We start from the raw sequence: 16913 nt of genomic DNA, 5'->3' as shown, positions 1-16913 counted from the left end.
GTATTACTATTGTACCTTTATTTACGCATTATTATATTTATTGTTTGCTTATTATCACCCTAATATTTATTCATTCACATTTATATTCGAATATTGCATTTTCGATTGTAATAGAATAGATGATACGAATTATGTGCTTTAAATGAATGAGAAGATTATGTAATTCAATTACAAACTGCAATATAAATCATATATTTTTGGAGTCTGACTGAAGACTACCTCTGTCAAACTAGAAATATTAGTTCGTGAGCGGTGGGGGAGGGTTTATTATTATTATTATTGTATCAGAGCATAGGATGCATGACTGTGTTGATTATTTGCTTATTAGCTGCCTAATATTCATTCCTTCACATTAATATTTAAAAATCGCATCTCTGTTTGCAATAATTAGACTAGAATGTACGAATTATATCCCTCAAATGAACGTATATATTGTGTAATCCAGTTACAAACAGCAATATATCATCTGTTATTGGAGTCTGATGAAGACTACCTTTGTCAGATCAGAAAAGTTAGTTCGTGAGCAGTGGGAAAGGGTTTTTTTTTTTTTTTTTTTATTATTGCATCGTCGTATGTGCTTTAAATGAATGTGTATATATGTATTTCAGTTTCATAATACATCGTTTGTTTTTGGAGTCTAGTGGGAACTAATTTGTCAGCCAGAATTGCTACTCTGTGTCCAGGGGGGGGGGGGCAAGAAACTCAAACTACTCTAACTGTCAATAAATTCTTTGAAACTAAAGTTTCTATTCAAGTTCTAATAGTTATGACGCCTTGCTTTCGGTGCGAAAGCTTTTTTTTTTCGGAGTGGAGGAAAACTGCCTATTTTCAAAGAGCTATAGCAAGCTTGTTATTTGTGCTACAAAAAAGTTGTAAATGCAAAAGTTGTAGGAAATTTTATGTTCTTTAAACTTTACATTTAAAACTTTTTTCTAAGTTGAACCATTTCGGAGATATTTTGGAAAAAACAAAAAAAGTCATAAATTTTTGTGGTTTTTCGGCCCCCAAAAGTTCTCCCGGGGTCTTTCGTGTTGGATAACTTGGTTTTTCCATGTCGGCACCAATATGTACAAATTAAAAAAATAAAATCTTTGACCCCATTTTTTGCAAGGTAAAATGTATCTATTGACTGGACTACTATTATCCGATTCAAACATCAAAACCACTAAATTTATTAATCTACGAAGTCTTGTAATATGTAGTCTGTCGAAAAATATCGCAGCTTTATACAATTAAATGTACCCATTAGCCACTTTTGCATTTTGCTTCATCTAAAGCCGGCAGAACTTTTTTGGTTCGTATTATTAGTTTTTCGAGCAGTAATATTTATCATTACCTACATATACAGCGTCTCACCTTATAACCTGCAAAACTTCTATTTTCACAGCCGTTAGTCCTAGATACATATTTTTCCAATTGCAACTAGTATGTTGTGGCCATCACGAAACTTTCTTCTATATTTTTCCTTTTTCTGATCCCTCCCCATGCTTGACGAGGAAGCAATATTCCTAACAAAAACAAAATTACACATGCAAAAACTTGACGACCATCCCAATGTCTGAATTATTGTAAAAACAAAACAAAGAGCGAAAATTGAAAGTTACTTTAAAAGCTTAACTTGAATTAATTACAAATATTTTATTTATTAACAAACATAAGATGGCAACAGTTAAAAATTTTAAATCATTGAGATAATATTTCCTATCATTTCCATACAATTAAAATCACGAGAAATACGCAGACGACAATCTATTACGATTTATCTTTCTTATTGTTGCATTAATAAAAATATTTTCATTCGCAAAAAAAAAAGAAAATCAACACCTCTTGGAGCGATCGGCGTCAAAATCGAACCAAAGCCTGTTTACATATGGATTCACATATATTCCAAATTTCAACCAGAACGTAGCATTACTTCTTGAGATAGGGTACTCAAAATGGAAAAAAAGAACGGGTGATTGCGCTACCTCCTTTTTAGCTGTTGACACAAAAATAAAATCAGTTCTTATACCCACTAAGGGTTACTTGCCGATAAATTTTTCTTTCATTCCGTTCATTATTTCTTGAGATACAGCAGTCACAATTGACGACAAAAAACGTTCTATAGCTCAACCCCCGTTTGAGTTATTGACACCAAAATTGAATCAGCACCTGTTCCTGTTAATACCAACATATGGACCAAATTTTGTTTGATTCCGCCAGTTACTTCCTGAGGAATAGCAAGCACGCGTAACTCGAAAAACGTCCCATTGCTCCACCCCCCTTGGAGGAATTCGCGCCAAAAACTAATGGGCACAAGTTCACATAGGGGCACATATGTGTACTAAATTTCGTTCGATTTCATGCGATAGTTTTTGTTGTAGAGCGGCCACAAAAAACTGGTCACACACAGACGTGACACACATACATACACACACACACACACATACATACATACACACACACATACACACACACATACACACACACACACACAGAGACAGACAGACATTTTCCAAAAATGGTCGAAATGGACTCAGCACACCTCAAAACGTTCGAATCCGTCAAAATTCGAAATTCGAAAATTCGCACGAATCCAATACTTTCTTCTATATATTAGATATAGAAGAAAGTAAAAATGGTCATAATAAGACTTAAGAAATTAAAAGTTTGAAGTGAAAAAAAAAAAGAAAAAATAGTGGGAAAGTATGAAATTAACTTTTTGCATGGCCTCTAGTCCTTATGATGGGGTTGTTTCCTTCAGTCAAAAGTAGTACTTTTAGTCACTGAAATTGATAGAATAAGCAAAAAAAAAAAAAAAAGAGCATAGACCCAGAAAATGCTTTCATTTTCCCAAGTTATTTTTTAATTATTTTTTTTAAATGACCGATTCTTCAAACAAGGCATGGTCTTTATGACGTCGCAAATGATGCACTATGGCGCATCTTTACCGCATTTCCACGTTATAATAATCAAGAAGCGAATTAAAATTGCGCTCTACGCGTGCTATCAACCATATCGTTGCCAATACACGTGAGTAAAGATGCGAATTAAATATTTTGGACCGTGAATGGCAACAGTGAATGGCATTTCATCATTTGTGATGTCATCGGCAGAAGCGCTAAACGATGAAAGAGCACCGATTTAAGTAATTTTTTAAAAATACTAAACTTAATGAAATTATTTTAAAAATGGTCAGATTCTATGTTTTTAAGCATGCTCTTTATGAAAAAAATACTTTTAAAATTTAGGAAACGACTCCATTATGTTTAGGGTAATACTCCCCGTTGAAAAATAATCCCAACACATAAAATTTGAATCGTTTGCGAACAATATTCAAGGAGATATTCGAGTTCAAAATTCTGGCGTACTGAGTAAGAAGCAGTGTTGCCAGATGGTCAAATCCAGATTTCCCCAATTCCCTTCCAACTTTTCCCCAAAAAGCGATGTTTTCTACCAAAATTCCCCAAATGCAAAAATTATTTTTCCACTAATATTTTCATAAAATGAATAGACTTCCTCTAATATTTTTGTCTCTTGAAAAAAATATTTTTCCCCCAAATAGCCAAATTTTCTTATAAAATTCCCCAACTTTTTTTTTTCTTCACATTTTCGCTTTTTTTTTTTTTTGTCTTCTTTATCTTTACCTTTCTTTATCTTTACTAATAATAAAGCCGAAAGTCTCTCTGTCCGGATCTCTTTCTGTCTGTCAGGATCTCTAACGCGCATATAGTGACAAGACCGTTCGGCTGATTTTCGTGAAATTTGGCAAAGCATTAGTTTGTAGTATGGGGGTGTGCACCTTTAAGCGATTTTTTTTTTAAATTTGATTTTGTTCTTTTTCTATTCCAATTTTAAGAATATTTTCCCAAGCAAAATTATCATAAGATGGACGAGTAAATTACCAAGTTATCATAACGTGGAATCGTAACGTGAGCAAGTCAATTTTCGAGAAATTCATCATGCATTATTTGTAAATATACAGGGGGACCAAAAGACCTTTTAATTTTCTACTACGGGCAAAGCCGTACGAGTGCCACTAGTCATAAATACAAGCGCCTGACTAGGAGATAAGAAATAACCAAATATTTTTTTTTTCTACTCGCATTTACTACTCTGCTTCTGTATGTATATTTAAACTATGATTTTTGTATATATTTATCCAAGAACACTCTTCATCACACTTATTTTTACCTGTTTCACGTATCAACTAGTTACTCACGCAGAACATTAATGCGAATTCCATAGCATAATGTTCCACATAATGCGAAATGCGAATTCCATAAAGTTGAGCAAAGCTAACCCAACGCTGTTTGATACAATGTTCTCACTACTTCTTGACGCGAATTTAAATACGAAAAAAAAATCTTTTTTTCCCGAGGGTTTTTTTCCCCCATGTTTTCCCCAAGGAAAATATTTTTCCCCAAAGAGTTCCCCTCAAAACCCATTTCCCCAATATTTCCCCAGAGAGCACCAGATTTCCCCAAAATGGGGAAATTTCCCCCAATCTGGCAACACTGGAGCCGATCGACGGTGATGGTGCGGAGGGTGGCGGTGGGAAAATAAAATGATAGGACGCCAAAAAGAGTTAAATGAAAGCAATAAGCAATCGTGATTGCTCAATAAAGTAAATTCTTTCTCGGTTAAACATTTTTCATTTCGTTCTACTATAATATATTCAAGAAAATATTTTGCATACTGTCTATTCCATTTAAATGCTGCTGTAAAATATGGTTAGTTAAATTAATTTAAGATTAAAATAAATAAAAAAATTATATTAATTTGAATTTTTGGCATCTTGAATTCATATTATGTTTTTCGCAATCACGAGCGTGTGTGTGTATGAATGTGCGTGTCTGTTTGTGTAGGCGCATGTGTGTGTGTTTGTATAGGCACATGTGTGTGGGTGCGTGTGTGTGAGTGTATGTATGCATGTGTGTGAGTGTTGTGTATGCGCGTGTGCGTGTTCGTGTGTGTATGTAGACACGTGTGTTTGTGTCTGTGTGCAGGCATGAGTGTGTGTATGTGTAGGTGTGTGTGTGTGTGTAGGTATGTGTATGTATGCGTGTGTGTGTAGGATATGGACACAACCTGGACACGGTTTTCGCAAGAGGAGCAGTATCGTGAGGAGCCGGTCGACGGTGGTGCTGCAGAGGGTGCTGTCGGGAAAATAAAATCATCGTAACGCCGAAAACAGTCAAATGAGAACAATAAGCAATCGTGATTGCTCAAAAAAACCCCATATTCTCACAAATTCACACAAAACAATAAAATTTTATCCAAGTTTGTTAATCCAGAGTTTTCTTGTGGCTTTCACCATTTCTCAATCAACTCATATTTGAAATGGAAATAAGGAAAACTAACATTATTTTGAGAAGCTCGAGAATAATACTAAGGGACGAATTAATTTCTGTACCTGAAAGGAAACTAAGACACATCGATTGCGTTGATAAATACTCAGAAGAAACTGCCTGTGTTTACGTCAACAGACACACGTGGAACGCAATGTGGCACAATGTTTTAGTTTTTTCGGCAGTTTTGTAAATCACCGCAAGGTAGCGTATTCGAGCGCTAGAGTTGCGAATTGTTTTGCATTTGTAGCCGAGTTATTTTTCTCAAATTGCCGAATCGGTTAATTTTAAATTTTTATGTTTCGTATTTTTCTCATTTTTGCGTTATGATTTAATTATGTCACGCCATGCAAATCATCAACAACATTCCTACGGATATATGGTGGTAGTTTTCTTTTCAATTGAGATCTACCATTATTTCTCTTTACTTACCGAATTTTGTAATCTTTCTACCCAGTGGTTGGAAGTAGCGCGCTACAAGTAGCGACGCTACTGTAGTAGCTACATTTTTGAGTAGTTTGTAGTGTAGCGTACTACTTTTTAAAAAAAAGTAGTGTAGTGAGTAGTTAACTACAAAAAAATAGTAGTTTGTAGCGATTTCTGGAAACTAATTTTAAATAAACTGAAAAAAAAAAGAATAAAGAAACAAATCAAGGTTTAAATGAATTCAATGACTGGTGCAAATTTTACACAAGTACATCAGCGGATGCAATGAGGAATAAGACTCATAAAAATACGAGCTGACCTCAGGCATTTCATTTTGACGCCATACGTTCTATCTGTTCGACGCCATTAGTTTGTTTGCCGTCGTAATTTTCATATTTCACCAATATTTATATTGAAAAAAGCACTTATTTTCGCGAAAATGAAGATATCGGTGATTTCGCGAGTTGAAACTTTTTTGAATTTTATATGAACAGACTGAAGATTAAAAAACAAAAATATTTTAGCGAGGCTTAAATTTTCGACAGTATTCACCAAATAAAAAGAAGCTACTGAAACTGTTATAGAAAAGGATGAAATTGAACTGTTCTGGAGGACTAACAATAAACGCGAGCATTACAGCATGTATGAGAGTATGATAATGGACATTTTTCTTAGTGTCTTCTGATGAGCTAATTTATCAATCTTTTTTTGTTCAATCCTCTTACGGTATGTTTGTGTATTAGGGTGTCCCCCCCCCCCCAAAAAAAATCGGAAGTTGATTTTTCAAGTCGCACACTCTCTTATATTTTATCCTTTTATGTAAAAAAAAAAAAAAAAAAAAATCATGTAATTTGAACAACAGCAACAAGTGCCGATTATGTCTAAAAGTGTGAACCAGCACTTGTGTAGTGCTAGGCCAAATTAAAATAAAATGTTTTTTTAGAAACTCAAAATTTCTGTTGATAAAACGTTGCTCCTATACCCCACATATGCACCACAAAAATATTTATTCAAATCAAAAGCCATTTAGATGTCCAACACGTGGCCTAACATTTATAATTTTCTTCAAAAAATTAAGTTTTTGATACATATTTTCAGATATGTAAGATTTTACGAAATTATTAAGCTGAAAAATATAAACAGTAAAGTAGAAAAGTAGGTAATTAGCGTTAAATAGAAATTTTTGTTTTCCTGCAATTTTTAAGTCTCCCACATAGTACTCTAAGATATGGATTTTTTCCAGGTTGAGTTAAATTTTTCATTTAAAATATATTATTTTTTTATTATTCGTTTGTAATTGTTGATCTGTAAATGTATTCGCCAGTAATTTTTGAACTTGATATTCTATTTAAATTTATATGTAATTTTTTGAAAGATAACTGAAAAAAAAAAATCAATTTTTTAAATAAAATTATAAATATTAGGTCAAGTGTGGCATATCTAAACGTTTTTTAATTTGAATAAATGTTCTTGTGGTACATGTGGGTGTTGGGTTCAGGGGCAACGTTTTATCAACAGAAATTTCGAGTTACTAAAAAAAGGTCTTTTTTTTTCGATTTTTCCTAGCATACGAGTACTGTTTTACACTTTCAGGTGCAAGTCGGCACAGGTTGCCGTTGTGCAAATTATATGAAACTTTTTTTACGATTGTTTTGACACAAGAGGAAAAATACAAGAGTGTATGCGACTTGAAAAATTGACTTTCATTTTTTGAGGAACAACCTATTGTGTTTGCTTTGTATTTACTTATTTTTTGGAAAGTAGCGAAGTAGCGACTACATTTCAAAAGTAGTTTGTAGTTGCTACATTTTGAAAAAAGTAGTTGTAGTAGTAGTTAACTACATTTGTAACAAAGTAGTTGTAGTTCGCTACAAAAAAAAATGTAGTTTTTCCAACCACTGTTTCTACCATTTTATTCCACTCATGATAAAAAATAAAAATGGTTTAACTGACATGCGAAATCTTGCCAAGGGTTCTTTGCTCGCACAATATTAAAACTATAACCCTAAACAAATTTGGCGAGAACCTTTCAGCCGAGAATGTAAGCAACAAAGTAAATTCTTTCTGGGTTAAACATTTTTCATTTCGTTCTACGATAATCTATTCAAGAAAATATTTTCCATACTGTCCGTTTTAACTAAATGTTGCTGTAAAATATGGTTGGTTAAATTAATTAAAGATTTAAAAAAAATACCCCATATTTTTACAAATTCACACAAAACAATAAAAAATTTTACCTGGTATAACGTTATCCAAGTTTGTTAATCTAGAGATTTTTGTGTTTAGGCTTTCACCATTTAACAATCAACTCACTTTTTAGAAGGAAATAATGAAAACTAACATTATTTTGGGAAGCTCGAGAATACTATTAAGGGACGAAACAATTTCTGTAGCTGAAAGCAATCTAAGACACATCGAATGCGTTAATAAATACTCATAACAAACTGTCTATTAAAACGGATCCGGTGCTACTTCCAACTTTCTTGAAAGGACGACACAGTTCTTGAGAAAAAGACAGGAAATTTATTTACACTAAGTACAGGAAAGATCGTCAACAACTGCTAAATTAATCATCAGCACTTAAGCAAATATCACACAACACCATAAACTCAACGGTTACACACGTATTTACTTCCAAATACGAAAAACAACACAGCGAAATGCCTCGCAATAAACAGAGCTAATACACTCTCAGTACAAATTCTCAATCGAAACTGACTCATTGACTAAGACGCCCGGCGCTTTATACGGAGCGAAGAAATCTCTAGAAAATCCTACTAAGTTCTACGCATTTCTATATCTTCTTTTTATTCATTCACGAATCTTATCAATGAAAAATAGGGGGACCGTATACTTCAATCGAATGTTAGCGGCTGTATATTCATTACAGGAAACTATTTACAGGTTACGTTACCACAATAATTTTAGATGACAGATAATTTAATGAACGCCAAATTTTAGCTAGATTACGACAAATTAATCACAAAAATAACTAATATTTACAGAATTTGTAACACTATATTTACCAGCAGACACACGTGGAACGCATTGTTTTACCTTTTTCTTTAATTTTGTAAATCACCGCAAGATAGCATATCAGAGCGCCGGAGTTGCAAATAAAAAAGAAGTACTTTAAATATTTTGGTTATGAGAAAGTAATGATAGTACTGTCTAACCACGGATTGTATGGAAAGGCAAACATCTGGTTTACACGCGGAAATGGAAGCATCTATTAGATTTCAGGGATGTCAGATTTTGCAGATGTATGTTAGCCTCTAAATTAAGCAGAGTCTCATTCAAATGAGCGGAATACGCGAATAAAATTTTTATTTTTCCCCTCATTCAGATGGAGTCGCCTTAACTGGATGCTTGCCAATTCCATACAATCCGTGGTCAAACAGTATATCTAGATTGATCACGCCATTTTATTTATTTTTTTTCAAACCACGTTATGTTGTATCTTGGGGCAGCCAAATATATTGTACCTTGGGACGTTACCTTATTTTCATTCTAACTGTGCAACAGAACCAACTTTGTAACATCGCAAAGTGCACCCATTTAAAAAAATATATATTCTTCTTTTTCTTCTTCTCTACTAATAATAAAGCTGAAAGTGTCTCTGTCTGGATTTCTGTCTGGATCTTTGTGACGCGCATAGCGATTTTCACGAAATTCGGCACAGAATTAGTTTGTAGCATGGGGGCGTGCACATCGAAGCGATTTTTCAAAAATTCGATTTTTTTCTTTTTCTTTCCAATTTTAAAAATATTTTACCCTACAAATGATCATAAAGTGTAAGAGTAAATTACGAAATTATCATAACGTGGAACCGAACCATGCGCAAGCAAATAAACATAGCAAATTATCGAGAAATTCATCATCCATTATTTGTAAATATACATGCGAACCAAATGACCTTTTAATTTTTCTACTACATGCAAAGCCGTGTGGGTGCCGCTAGTTACTAGTAAACCTGAAAGTCTGGATCTCTGGATGTCTGTGACGCGCATAGCGCCTAGACCGTTCGGCCGATTTTCATGAAAGTTGGCACAAAATTAGTTTTTTAGCATGAGGTGTGCACCTCGAAGCGATTTTTCGAAAATTCGATTTGGTTCTTTTTTATTCCAATTTTAAGAACATTTTACCGAGCAAATTATCATAACATGGACGAGAAAACTACTATAACATGGGCGAGCAAATGAACATAGCAAATTGGCCAGAAATTCATCATCAATTATTTGCAAATATACAAGCGAATCAAATGACCTTTTAATTTCCTACTACGGGCAAAGCCGTGCGGGTACCGCTAGTTTGAGAATAAAAATGGGCCGAAAAATTTCACTTATTATTTCTGATTAAAAACAAAAAAGGAGTAGAAAACACACAAGTTTTTATCATAAATATTTCTTTTTTAGTAACCTCGGATAGTTGAGCTATTGATTTACGCACACTTAGTATTTTTATTACTGTTTTTATGAAGTTTTATTATTATTATTATTTATATATATTTTTTAATCTCCCTTTTCCTTCAGCACTACTGAAAATCTCTGTGTGTTCATCTGGAAAGAATTATCGCATCATCTTCCATCCGGAGTTCTCCATTGTGTTAAAATACACGAAACAGACAAAAATGTTGTAACATTCCACGGGGAATATGTGTAATTAAGAAATAGTAAAAAAAATAAATAAATGAAAATAAAAATGACGCTGATGACACTAAGTTTATTTTGAAACAAAAATATTTATTATTTTTAAATTCATTCTTTGATTTTCTCTTTAGTTCACTAAATCAAATCATTAGGGGTGTTATATCCTGATCTTGGTTGTATGCAGGGTTCGTTGTTCCAAACAATGATTTAAATCAAAATATATTTTTAAAAAAAACATTGATTTAAATCAGTGGTGCCCAACCTACGGTCCGCGGGGTTTATCTATGTGGCCACTTGTAATGTTCAATGTTTTACGAATCGGAAACTGTTCTGGTTCTTCGAAAACAATAGATAGTCTTTATTTGGCCCAAAGTATGTTCAGAAACCATCCGCTGTCTACTATATGTCAACTGCAGTTCAACACTTTTCTGTTTCTAAAAAATACTGAATGGTGTATGTTCATTAAGTAATCCAAGGAAAAAAAAAAGAATAACAAGTCATTGATTCTCCGTGTGAAAAAAATAACAAGTGATTTGATATTCTCTTAATCCGTACTTTTGAAGCCAAATTTTTACTTCAATAGATTGATTTTTGGACCGGTCTCGTTGCAAAAGAAAATTATATTTAAAACTAGCGGACCCGACAGGCGTTATTCTGTTCAAACTTATTTAATTGAAAAGTTTAAAAACTTCAATAAACTATCCAGTGTTTGAACCGTTTTGTTGAAAAAAATAAGTAAAAAGAAAATGTTTTAAGCTGCTTGGTGTCAGAATGCGTACATTCATCACAACTTGATTTATCTAATGCCCACTGGGCAGTTGTTTTATTAACTTTTTTTTCTCCCGTACTTGATGGTTTGTTCCTTCAGCCATACTCAAAGTATAAGAAGCGTCCTCAAATATTAAGTGTAAAAAACTAACTACCCATCTAGAACAAACGGAAAATCCCGCTGCAACCTCTCCATATGAAAAAGAATAAAACAATAGGAAGGATATCGTTTAAAAAATGATAAAGATAGAAACAGTTCTCTGAATAAGAGAAAATCACTCCCCCCCCCCCACCCCCGGATGTAAAATAAACACATTCTTCAATCAAAGTGACGAAACACTCTTTAAAAACAAAAAACAATTCTTTGCAATTCGAAATATTTCGCCAAATAAACAAAAAATACAATTACATTAACAGTCGCTTTAAAATGTAAACAAATGATCACGCAACTTTATTGTTTAAAGCCAAAGTCGCCAAGCCACCACGTTACTGTAATCCAGCGGATCAGTGAGCGAAGCTAACTCCGACCGATTAGCGGTCCGATTTTTTGAACGAAAACTTTTTAAACTTCAAATATTGCCTAATTTGTTCTTTCCACCAAAGATAAATATCTTCCACTGCACTGATCTTTTGTGTACAGAACTACCCTGTTGTAATTTATCTGGACGAAAATAAAATTTTTTTCGTCTTTAAATTCCACCATCTTTTCCTTTAAGGATAATCAAACTAATCAGTTTATTATTAAAGTATTCTTGACATTAGTGCCAAAACTCAGATGGATTTGAGCCGAGAAACAAATGTTGCTGAGGACTGTACTTTCTGATCATTTAGTTAGGAAAACCTAAAGCACCAATTCGGTCACATAGTTCAACTACGACGACAGAACACACGTTTTGCGTGAACTTTACTTTATATTACCAGTAGTACTTTACTTTTAAAATATATCTTGGGACCTAAAATCGTTGCTTTTAAGAAATTAAGGCTTCACTCTCTCTCTCTCTCTACGATTTATTTATTCTCAATTGACATAATCACAGTAGGAAATTTCATTACAAAAAGCAGAGCTGATTTTCTTATTGTCCTTTGGCAACGGGATAAGTGTTTATTTCAGTTCTCGCCATAGACTAATAATAAGAGTAGACCGAGCTATGGCAACCCTTTTGCTGCTCATAAACCAAACCATGTGACTGGTGGATATCCTAGCAACAGCGGGCGTTAATCCTAGCAGACGATCAACGCCAGCGCGAAATAAAATAAATAGAATTGATGGAACACGGAAGAATGATCTTTTATGGAGTCCGATTTGTAAATTTGTTATTCTAAGTTGTAAATATTTTGTTAATATAGTGAGTTTTTCGTTTAGATAGCATTGTGCATTTTCTTTAGTCAATTTCAATAACTCTCTAAGCAATAAAAGATGCAAGCGACCAAGAAGAATCAGCAAACGGTAAGATTTTTACCTACAGTTTCAATTTAAGATACCGATTAGTACATTTTTGCGTTAACGCAAAACGTTTACGCCATTGCGTTCACGCCAACGCTGACAGCTCCAAATGAAATAAAAGTTACCGAAAACTGATCAAAAACTATTATTAATGTCAAAATAATGCATAACTAAAAGAAAAACAGTTCAATCTCTGCACCTGGAAGTTTTTTTTAATGAAAACACATTGTCTTAAAATACATGTCTAGTGCCAAACTATAGATAATGCTGCCATCTAGCAACCATGCTGCCAAAGTCTTCGCCAAGCCCTTCCACTAGTCACATGATACATCTATGAACCAATTTTCTTTATCAGTAAGAATGAGAAAGCTCGGTCTACTCTTATTATTAGTCTATGGTTCTCGCTCAACAATAGGTTAAAATAAATATTAACCATCCAATATTTAAATTAATTAATTTATTAACAAAAACGTTTCCGATTCGATCCATCGCGCTTCGAAACCATGCTTGCCACAACTTAATTACACACGAAATATTTGATCAAAATCGTTCCAGCCGTTTAAAAGCCTTATGGTGACAAACGTCTGCACAGAAGATTTTTATATATTAAGATAACAGTAAATATCCAATTAGTAAAATTGGAAACTTAGGTTAAAACTTATTATTTCTAGCTAATACTGAAAATACTTGTATTCTACCCCATCAAATATGGGTATTGCAAATCACTACAAGTGACTAATGATATTTTTTATTACAATACAGGCGTTTTTTACATTATTATAACTTTGAAAAACATCATACGAAACAGTGCAAGTAGGGAGCCTTTAAGCTACATAGCTGTTCGCGACGGTGAAAAATCGTTGCCACTTTTGGGTCACGAGATGTGGAAGAAAAGTTAAAAGAAAATTAATCTTATTGCTACGTTTTTATTTAGAAAAAAAAAATTGTCTATTTCATGAGTCATCTTTGTTTCTTTTATTGCACTGCGTGCAATGATTGAACTTGAAGGAGAGCAAAAGATTATAAAATCAGTAAGGTCTACTACTCTTATTATAAAATCAGGGGTACCCACCTGAGGGGGGGGGGGGTGTCATGGTGCAGACTGCGCCATTGAAATTTTTAGGGGAGGGGGTGCCCTTGCTCGTAGGGCGGGCACCCCTGATAAAATAATTCAAGAGAAAAAAAATGTTTATTTCACTAGTTACTTGTGTTTCGAAAGACAAAACTTAATCATTTATATAGTTTTTAGTTATTGTTTAAGAGTTTAGACAGAGTTAAAACTTTGGGGAGTCGCCAATATACTTAAGTCTAAAAAGGGGATAGCAACGTCAAAACGTTTGAGAATTGAGAGACCCTGCGCTAGCGAACCCGTAGGGCACATGAGGCAGTGAGAAGCAAAGTGTTGTAAGTAGCAAAATTAAAAAAATGGAGATAACCAGTACAAATGATAGGTGAACCTCAGCTCTGTCTTGGAGCAAGTGATAGTACTAGTACTGTTTGACCACAGATTGTATGGAATTGGCAAACATCCAGTTAAGGCGACTCCATCTGAATGAGGGGAAAAATAAAAATTTTATGCGCGTATTCCGCTTATTTGAATGTGACCTCTGCTTAATTTAGAGGCTAACATACATCTGCAAAATCTGACATCCCTGAAAACTAATAGATGCTTCCATTTCCACGTGAAAAAAACCGGATAATTTGCCTTTCCATACAATCCGTGGTTAAACAGTAGCCCTGCACTGTCATTTAGTATGTTATGGACATCACAAAACCTTCTTCTATATCTTTCTTTTAATTCTGATCCCTCCCCATGCTTGAGAGGGAGCAATATTCCGAACAAAAACAAAATTACACATGCAAAAACTTGACGACCACCCCAATGTATGAATTATCTCAAAATCAAGCGAAAATTGGGTTGTTTCCTTCATTTAAAAGTACTACTTTTAGTCACTGAAATTGATAGAATAAGTAAAAAAATAACATAGACCCAGAAGATATTTTTATTTTACCAGCAGTTGTGTTTTAATTTTTTTAATTGTCCGATTTTTCAAACAAGGCATGGTCTTGATGACGTCACAAATGATGCAATTTGGCGCATCTTTCTACTACGTTTCCACGTTATGATAATCAAGCAGCGAATTAAATATTGCGCTCTACGCTTGCTATCAACCATATCGTTGCCAATATGCGTGAGTAAAGATGCGAATTAAATATTTTGTTCTGTGAATGGCATTTCATCATTTGTGATGTTACACGACAGAAGTGTAAACAATGAAAGCGCAACGATTTAAATAATTTTTTTTAAATATTAAACTTAAACAAATTATTTAAAAAATGGTCATATCACATGTTTTGAAGCATGCTCTTTAAGAAAAAGATACTTTTAAATTTCGGAAACGACCCAATTGAAAGTTATTTTAAAAGCTTTGCATTTTGAATTAATTACAAATAATTTATTTGTTAACAAACATAAGATGGTAACAGTTTTTCCGATCATTTCCATTCATAGACTGATAATAAGAATAGACCGAGCTATGGCAACCCTTTTGCTGCTCATAAACCAAACCATGTGACTGGTGGATATCCTAGCAACAGCGTGCGTTGATTGTAGCAGACGATCAACGCCAACGAGAAAAATAAAATAAATAGAATTGATGAAACACGGAAGAAGGATCTTTAATGGAGTCCGATTTGTAAATTTGTTATTCTAAGTTGTAAATATTTTGTCAATACAGTGAGTTTTTCGTTGATAGTACTGTGCATTTTCTTTAATCAATTTCAATAACTCTGTAAGCAATTAAAAGATGCAAGCGCCCAAAAAGAATCGGCAAACGGTAAGATTTTTACCTACAATTTCAATTTAAGATACCGATTAGTACATTTTTGCGTTAACGCAAAACGTTTACGCCATTACGTTCACGCCAACGCTGACGTAGCAGTTCCAAATGAAATGAAAGTTACTGAAAACTGTGATCAAAAACTAATTACTAATGTCAAAATTAGAGACGTACCGAGTAGCACTTTGGCCGAGTAGCCGAGTACCGAGTACTCGGCCGAGTACCGAGTTACCGAGTACTCGGCCGAGTTACCAAGTACCAATTACGTTTTAAGAAGAACCACCGACACACAAGTGATGAATTTTGAACTTATTGGAATAGACCTCCTTGTCCATATAATAGTTTTTAAAACTAAATTCCTGCTGAAATTTAATTAAGCATTATTTAAAAAATTTTGTGTCAAAAATATTACAAAGACATTATTTTTAAAAATAAATAAACTAAAGGTATGATTAAACAAGTTGGAATTTAAAACAAATTACAGTAAAATCCCTCTAGTGTGGACACTAACAGGACAATTTTTTTGTCCTCAATAGAGAGGTGTCCGCAGGACAGGGGTGTAATAATGTTACTTGCATTGGAACTAAGGAATTAAAAATTGTCCGCATAAGAGGGGTGTCCGTTAGGAGGGGTTTCACTGTATACCAATCAATTATAGTTCTAGTCCGCCAAACATAAATAATTTTTAAAAGCAGATAAAACAAATGTACAGGAACACTGCACGCACGTGTTTTTGCCCACGCCCCTCTCCTCCCCCGTTACAAGGAACGTCTTTTTCAGTGCATAACATGTGAGCTAAAGAATGTAAAGAAATTCGACAAAAAATCATACTTTTGTCGGATGACTTTGAATCCACGAGCTTCCATTTTGTGCATTGAAAAAGGAATTCCTTGTAACGCCAAAAGAAGTGTCTGCAGTGTTCCTGCACTGTGCTTTTAACGTTGTTTTATTTAATTTTACTTTTTAAACAAAGGTATTTTTATATTTTTTATAACTAATTTTTGTTTGTAGCAAAAATTCATTTTTAATATAAAACTTCCATATTTTCTATACTTACCTTTTTTGCAAAATTTTTAATAAATAAGTTTTATTAACTTTGCGGACATTAAAATAAAGATTTATTCATATATGAATAATTGATATGAAGCATTACAAACTTCATTATTCTCAAAAATTTTAATTTGACTTATAAATTTTAATTGTAAATGATTGCAGAATATAATGCTTGCTCTTTTTTTATACATTTTAGCATCTGTCTAGGACAATATTCCATTTTTTGCAACTACTCGGTATTGGCCGAGTATCTGATCAGAATTTGGCCGAGTACCGAGTACTCGGCAAATTGGCCGAGTACCGAGTAGTTACCGAGTACTCGGTACGTCTCTAGTCAAAATAATGCATAACTAAAAGAAAAACAGTTCAATATCTGCACCTGGGGGAAAAAATTATAATGAAA

At 33.7% G+C, this 16913-nt stretch overlaps 1 protein-coding gene across 1 annotated transcript in view; it reads left to right on the top strand.

Moving 5' to 3' along the window:
• Positions 1 to 10461, top strand: part of LOC129220494 (6-pyruvoyl tetrahydrobiopterin synthase-like) — a 33858-nt gene extending 23397 nt beyond the window's left edge. Inside the window, exon 6 of the mRNA XM_054854917.1 lies at positions 10289 to 10461. Within this exon, the coding sequence (XP_054710892.1) occupies positions 10289 to 10418 (130 nt within the window). The 3' untranslated portion in view covers positions 10419 to 10461. The remainder of the gene's footprint in view (positions 1 to 10288) is intronic.
• Positions 10462 to 16913: the final 6452 nt, after the last annotated feature.

The sequence above is a fragment of the Uloborus diversus genome, chromosome 4 (assembly GCF_026930045.1).
Source record: "Uloborus diversus isolate 005 chromosome 4, Udiv.v.3.1, whole genome shotgun sequence".
Classification (NCBI taxonomy): domain Eukaryota; kingdom Metazoa; phylum Arthropoda; class Arachnida; order Araneae; family Uloboridae; genus Uloborus; species Uloborus diversus.
This window is presented reverse-complemented; position numbering and strand designations above follow the sequence as displayed.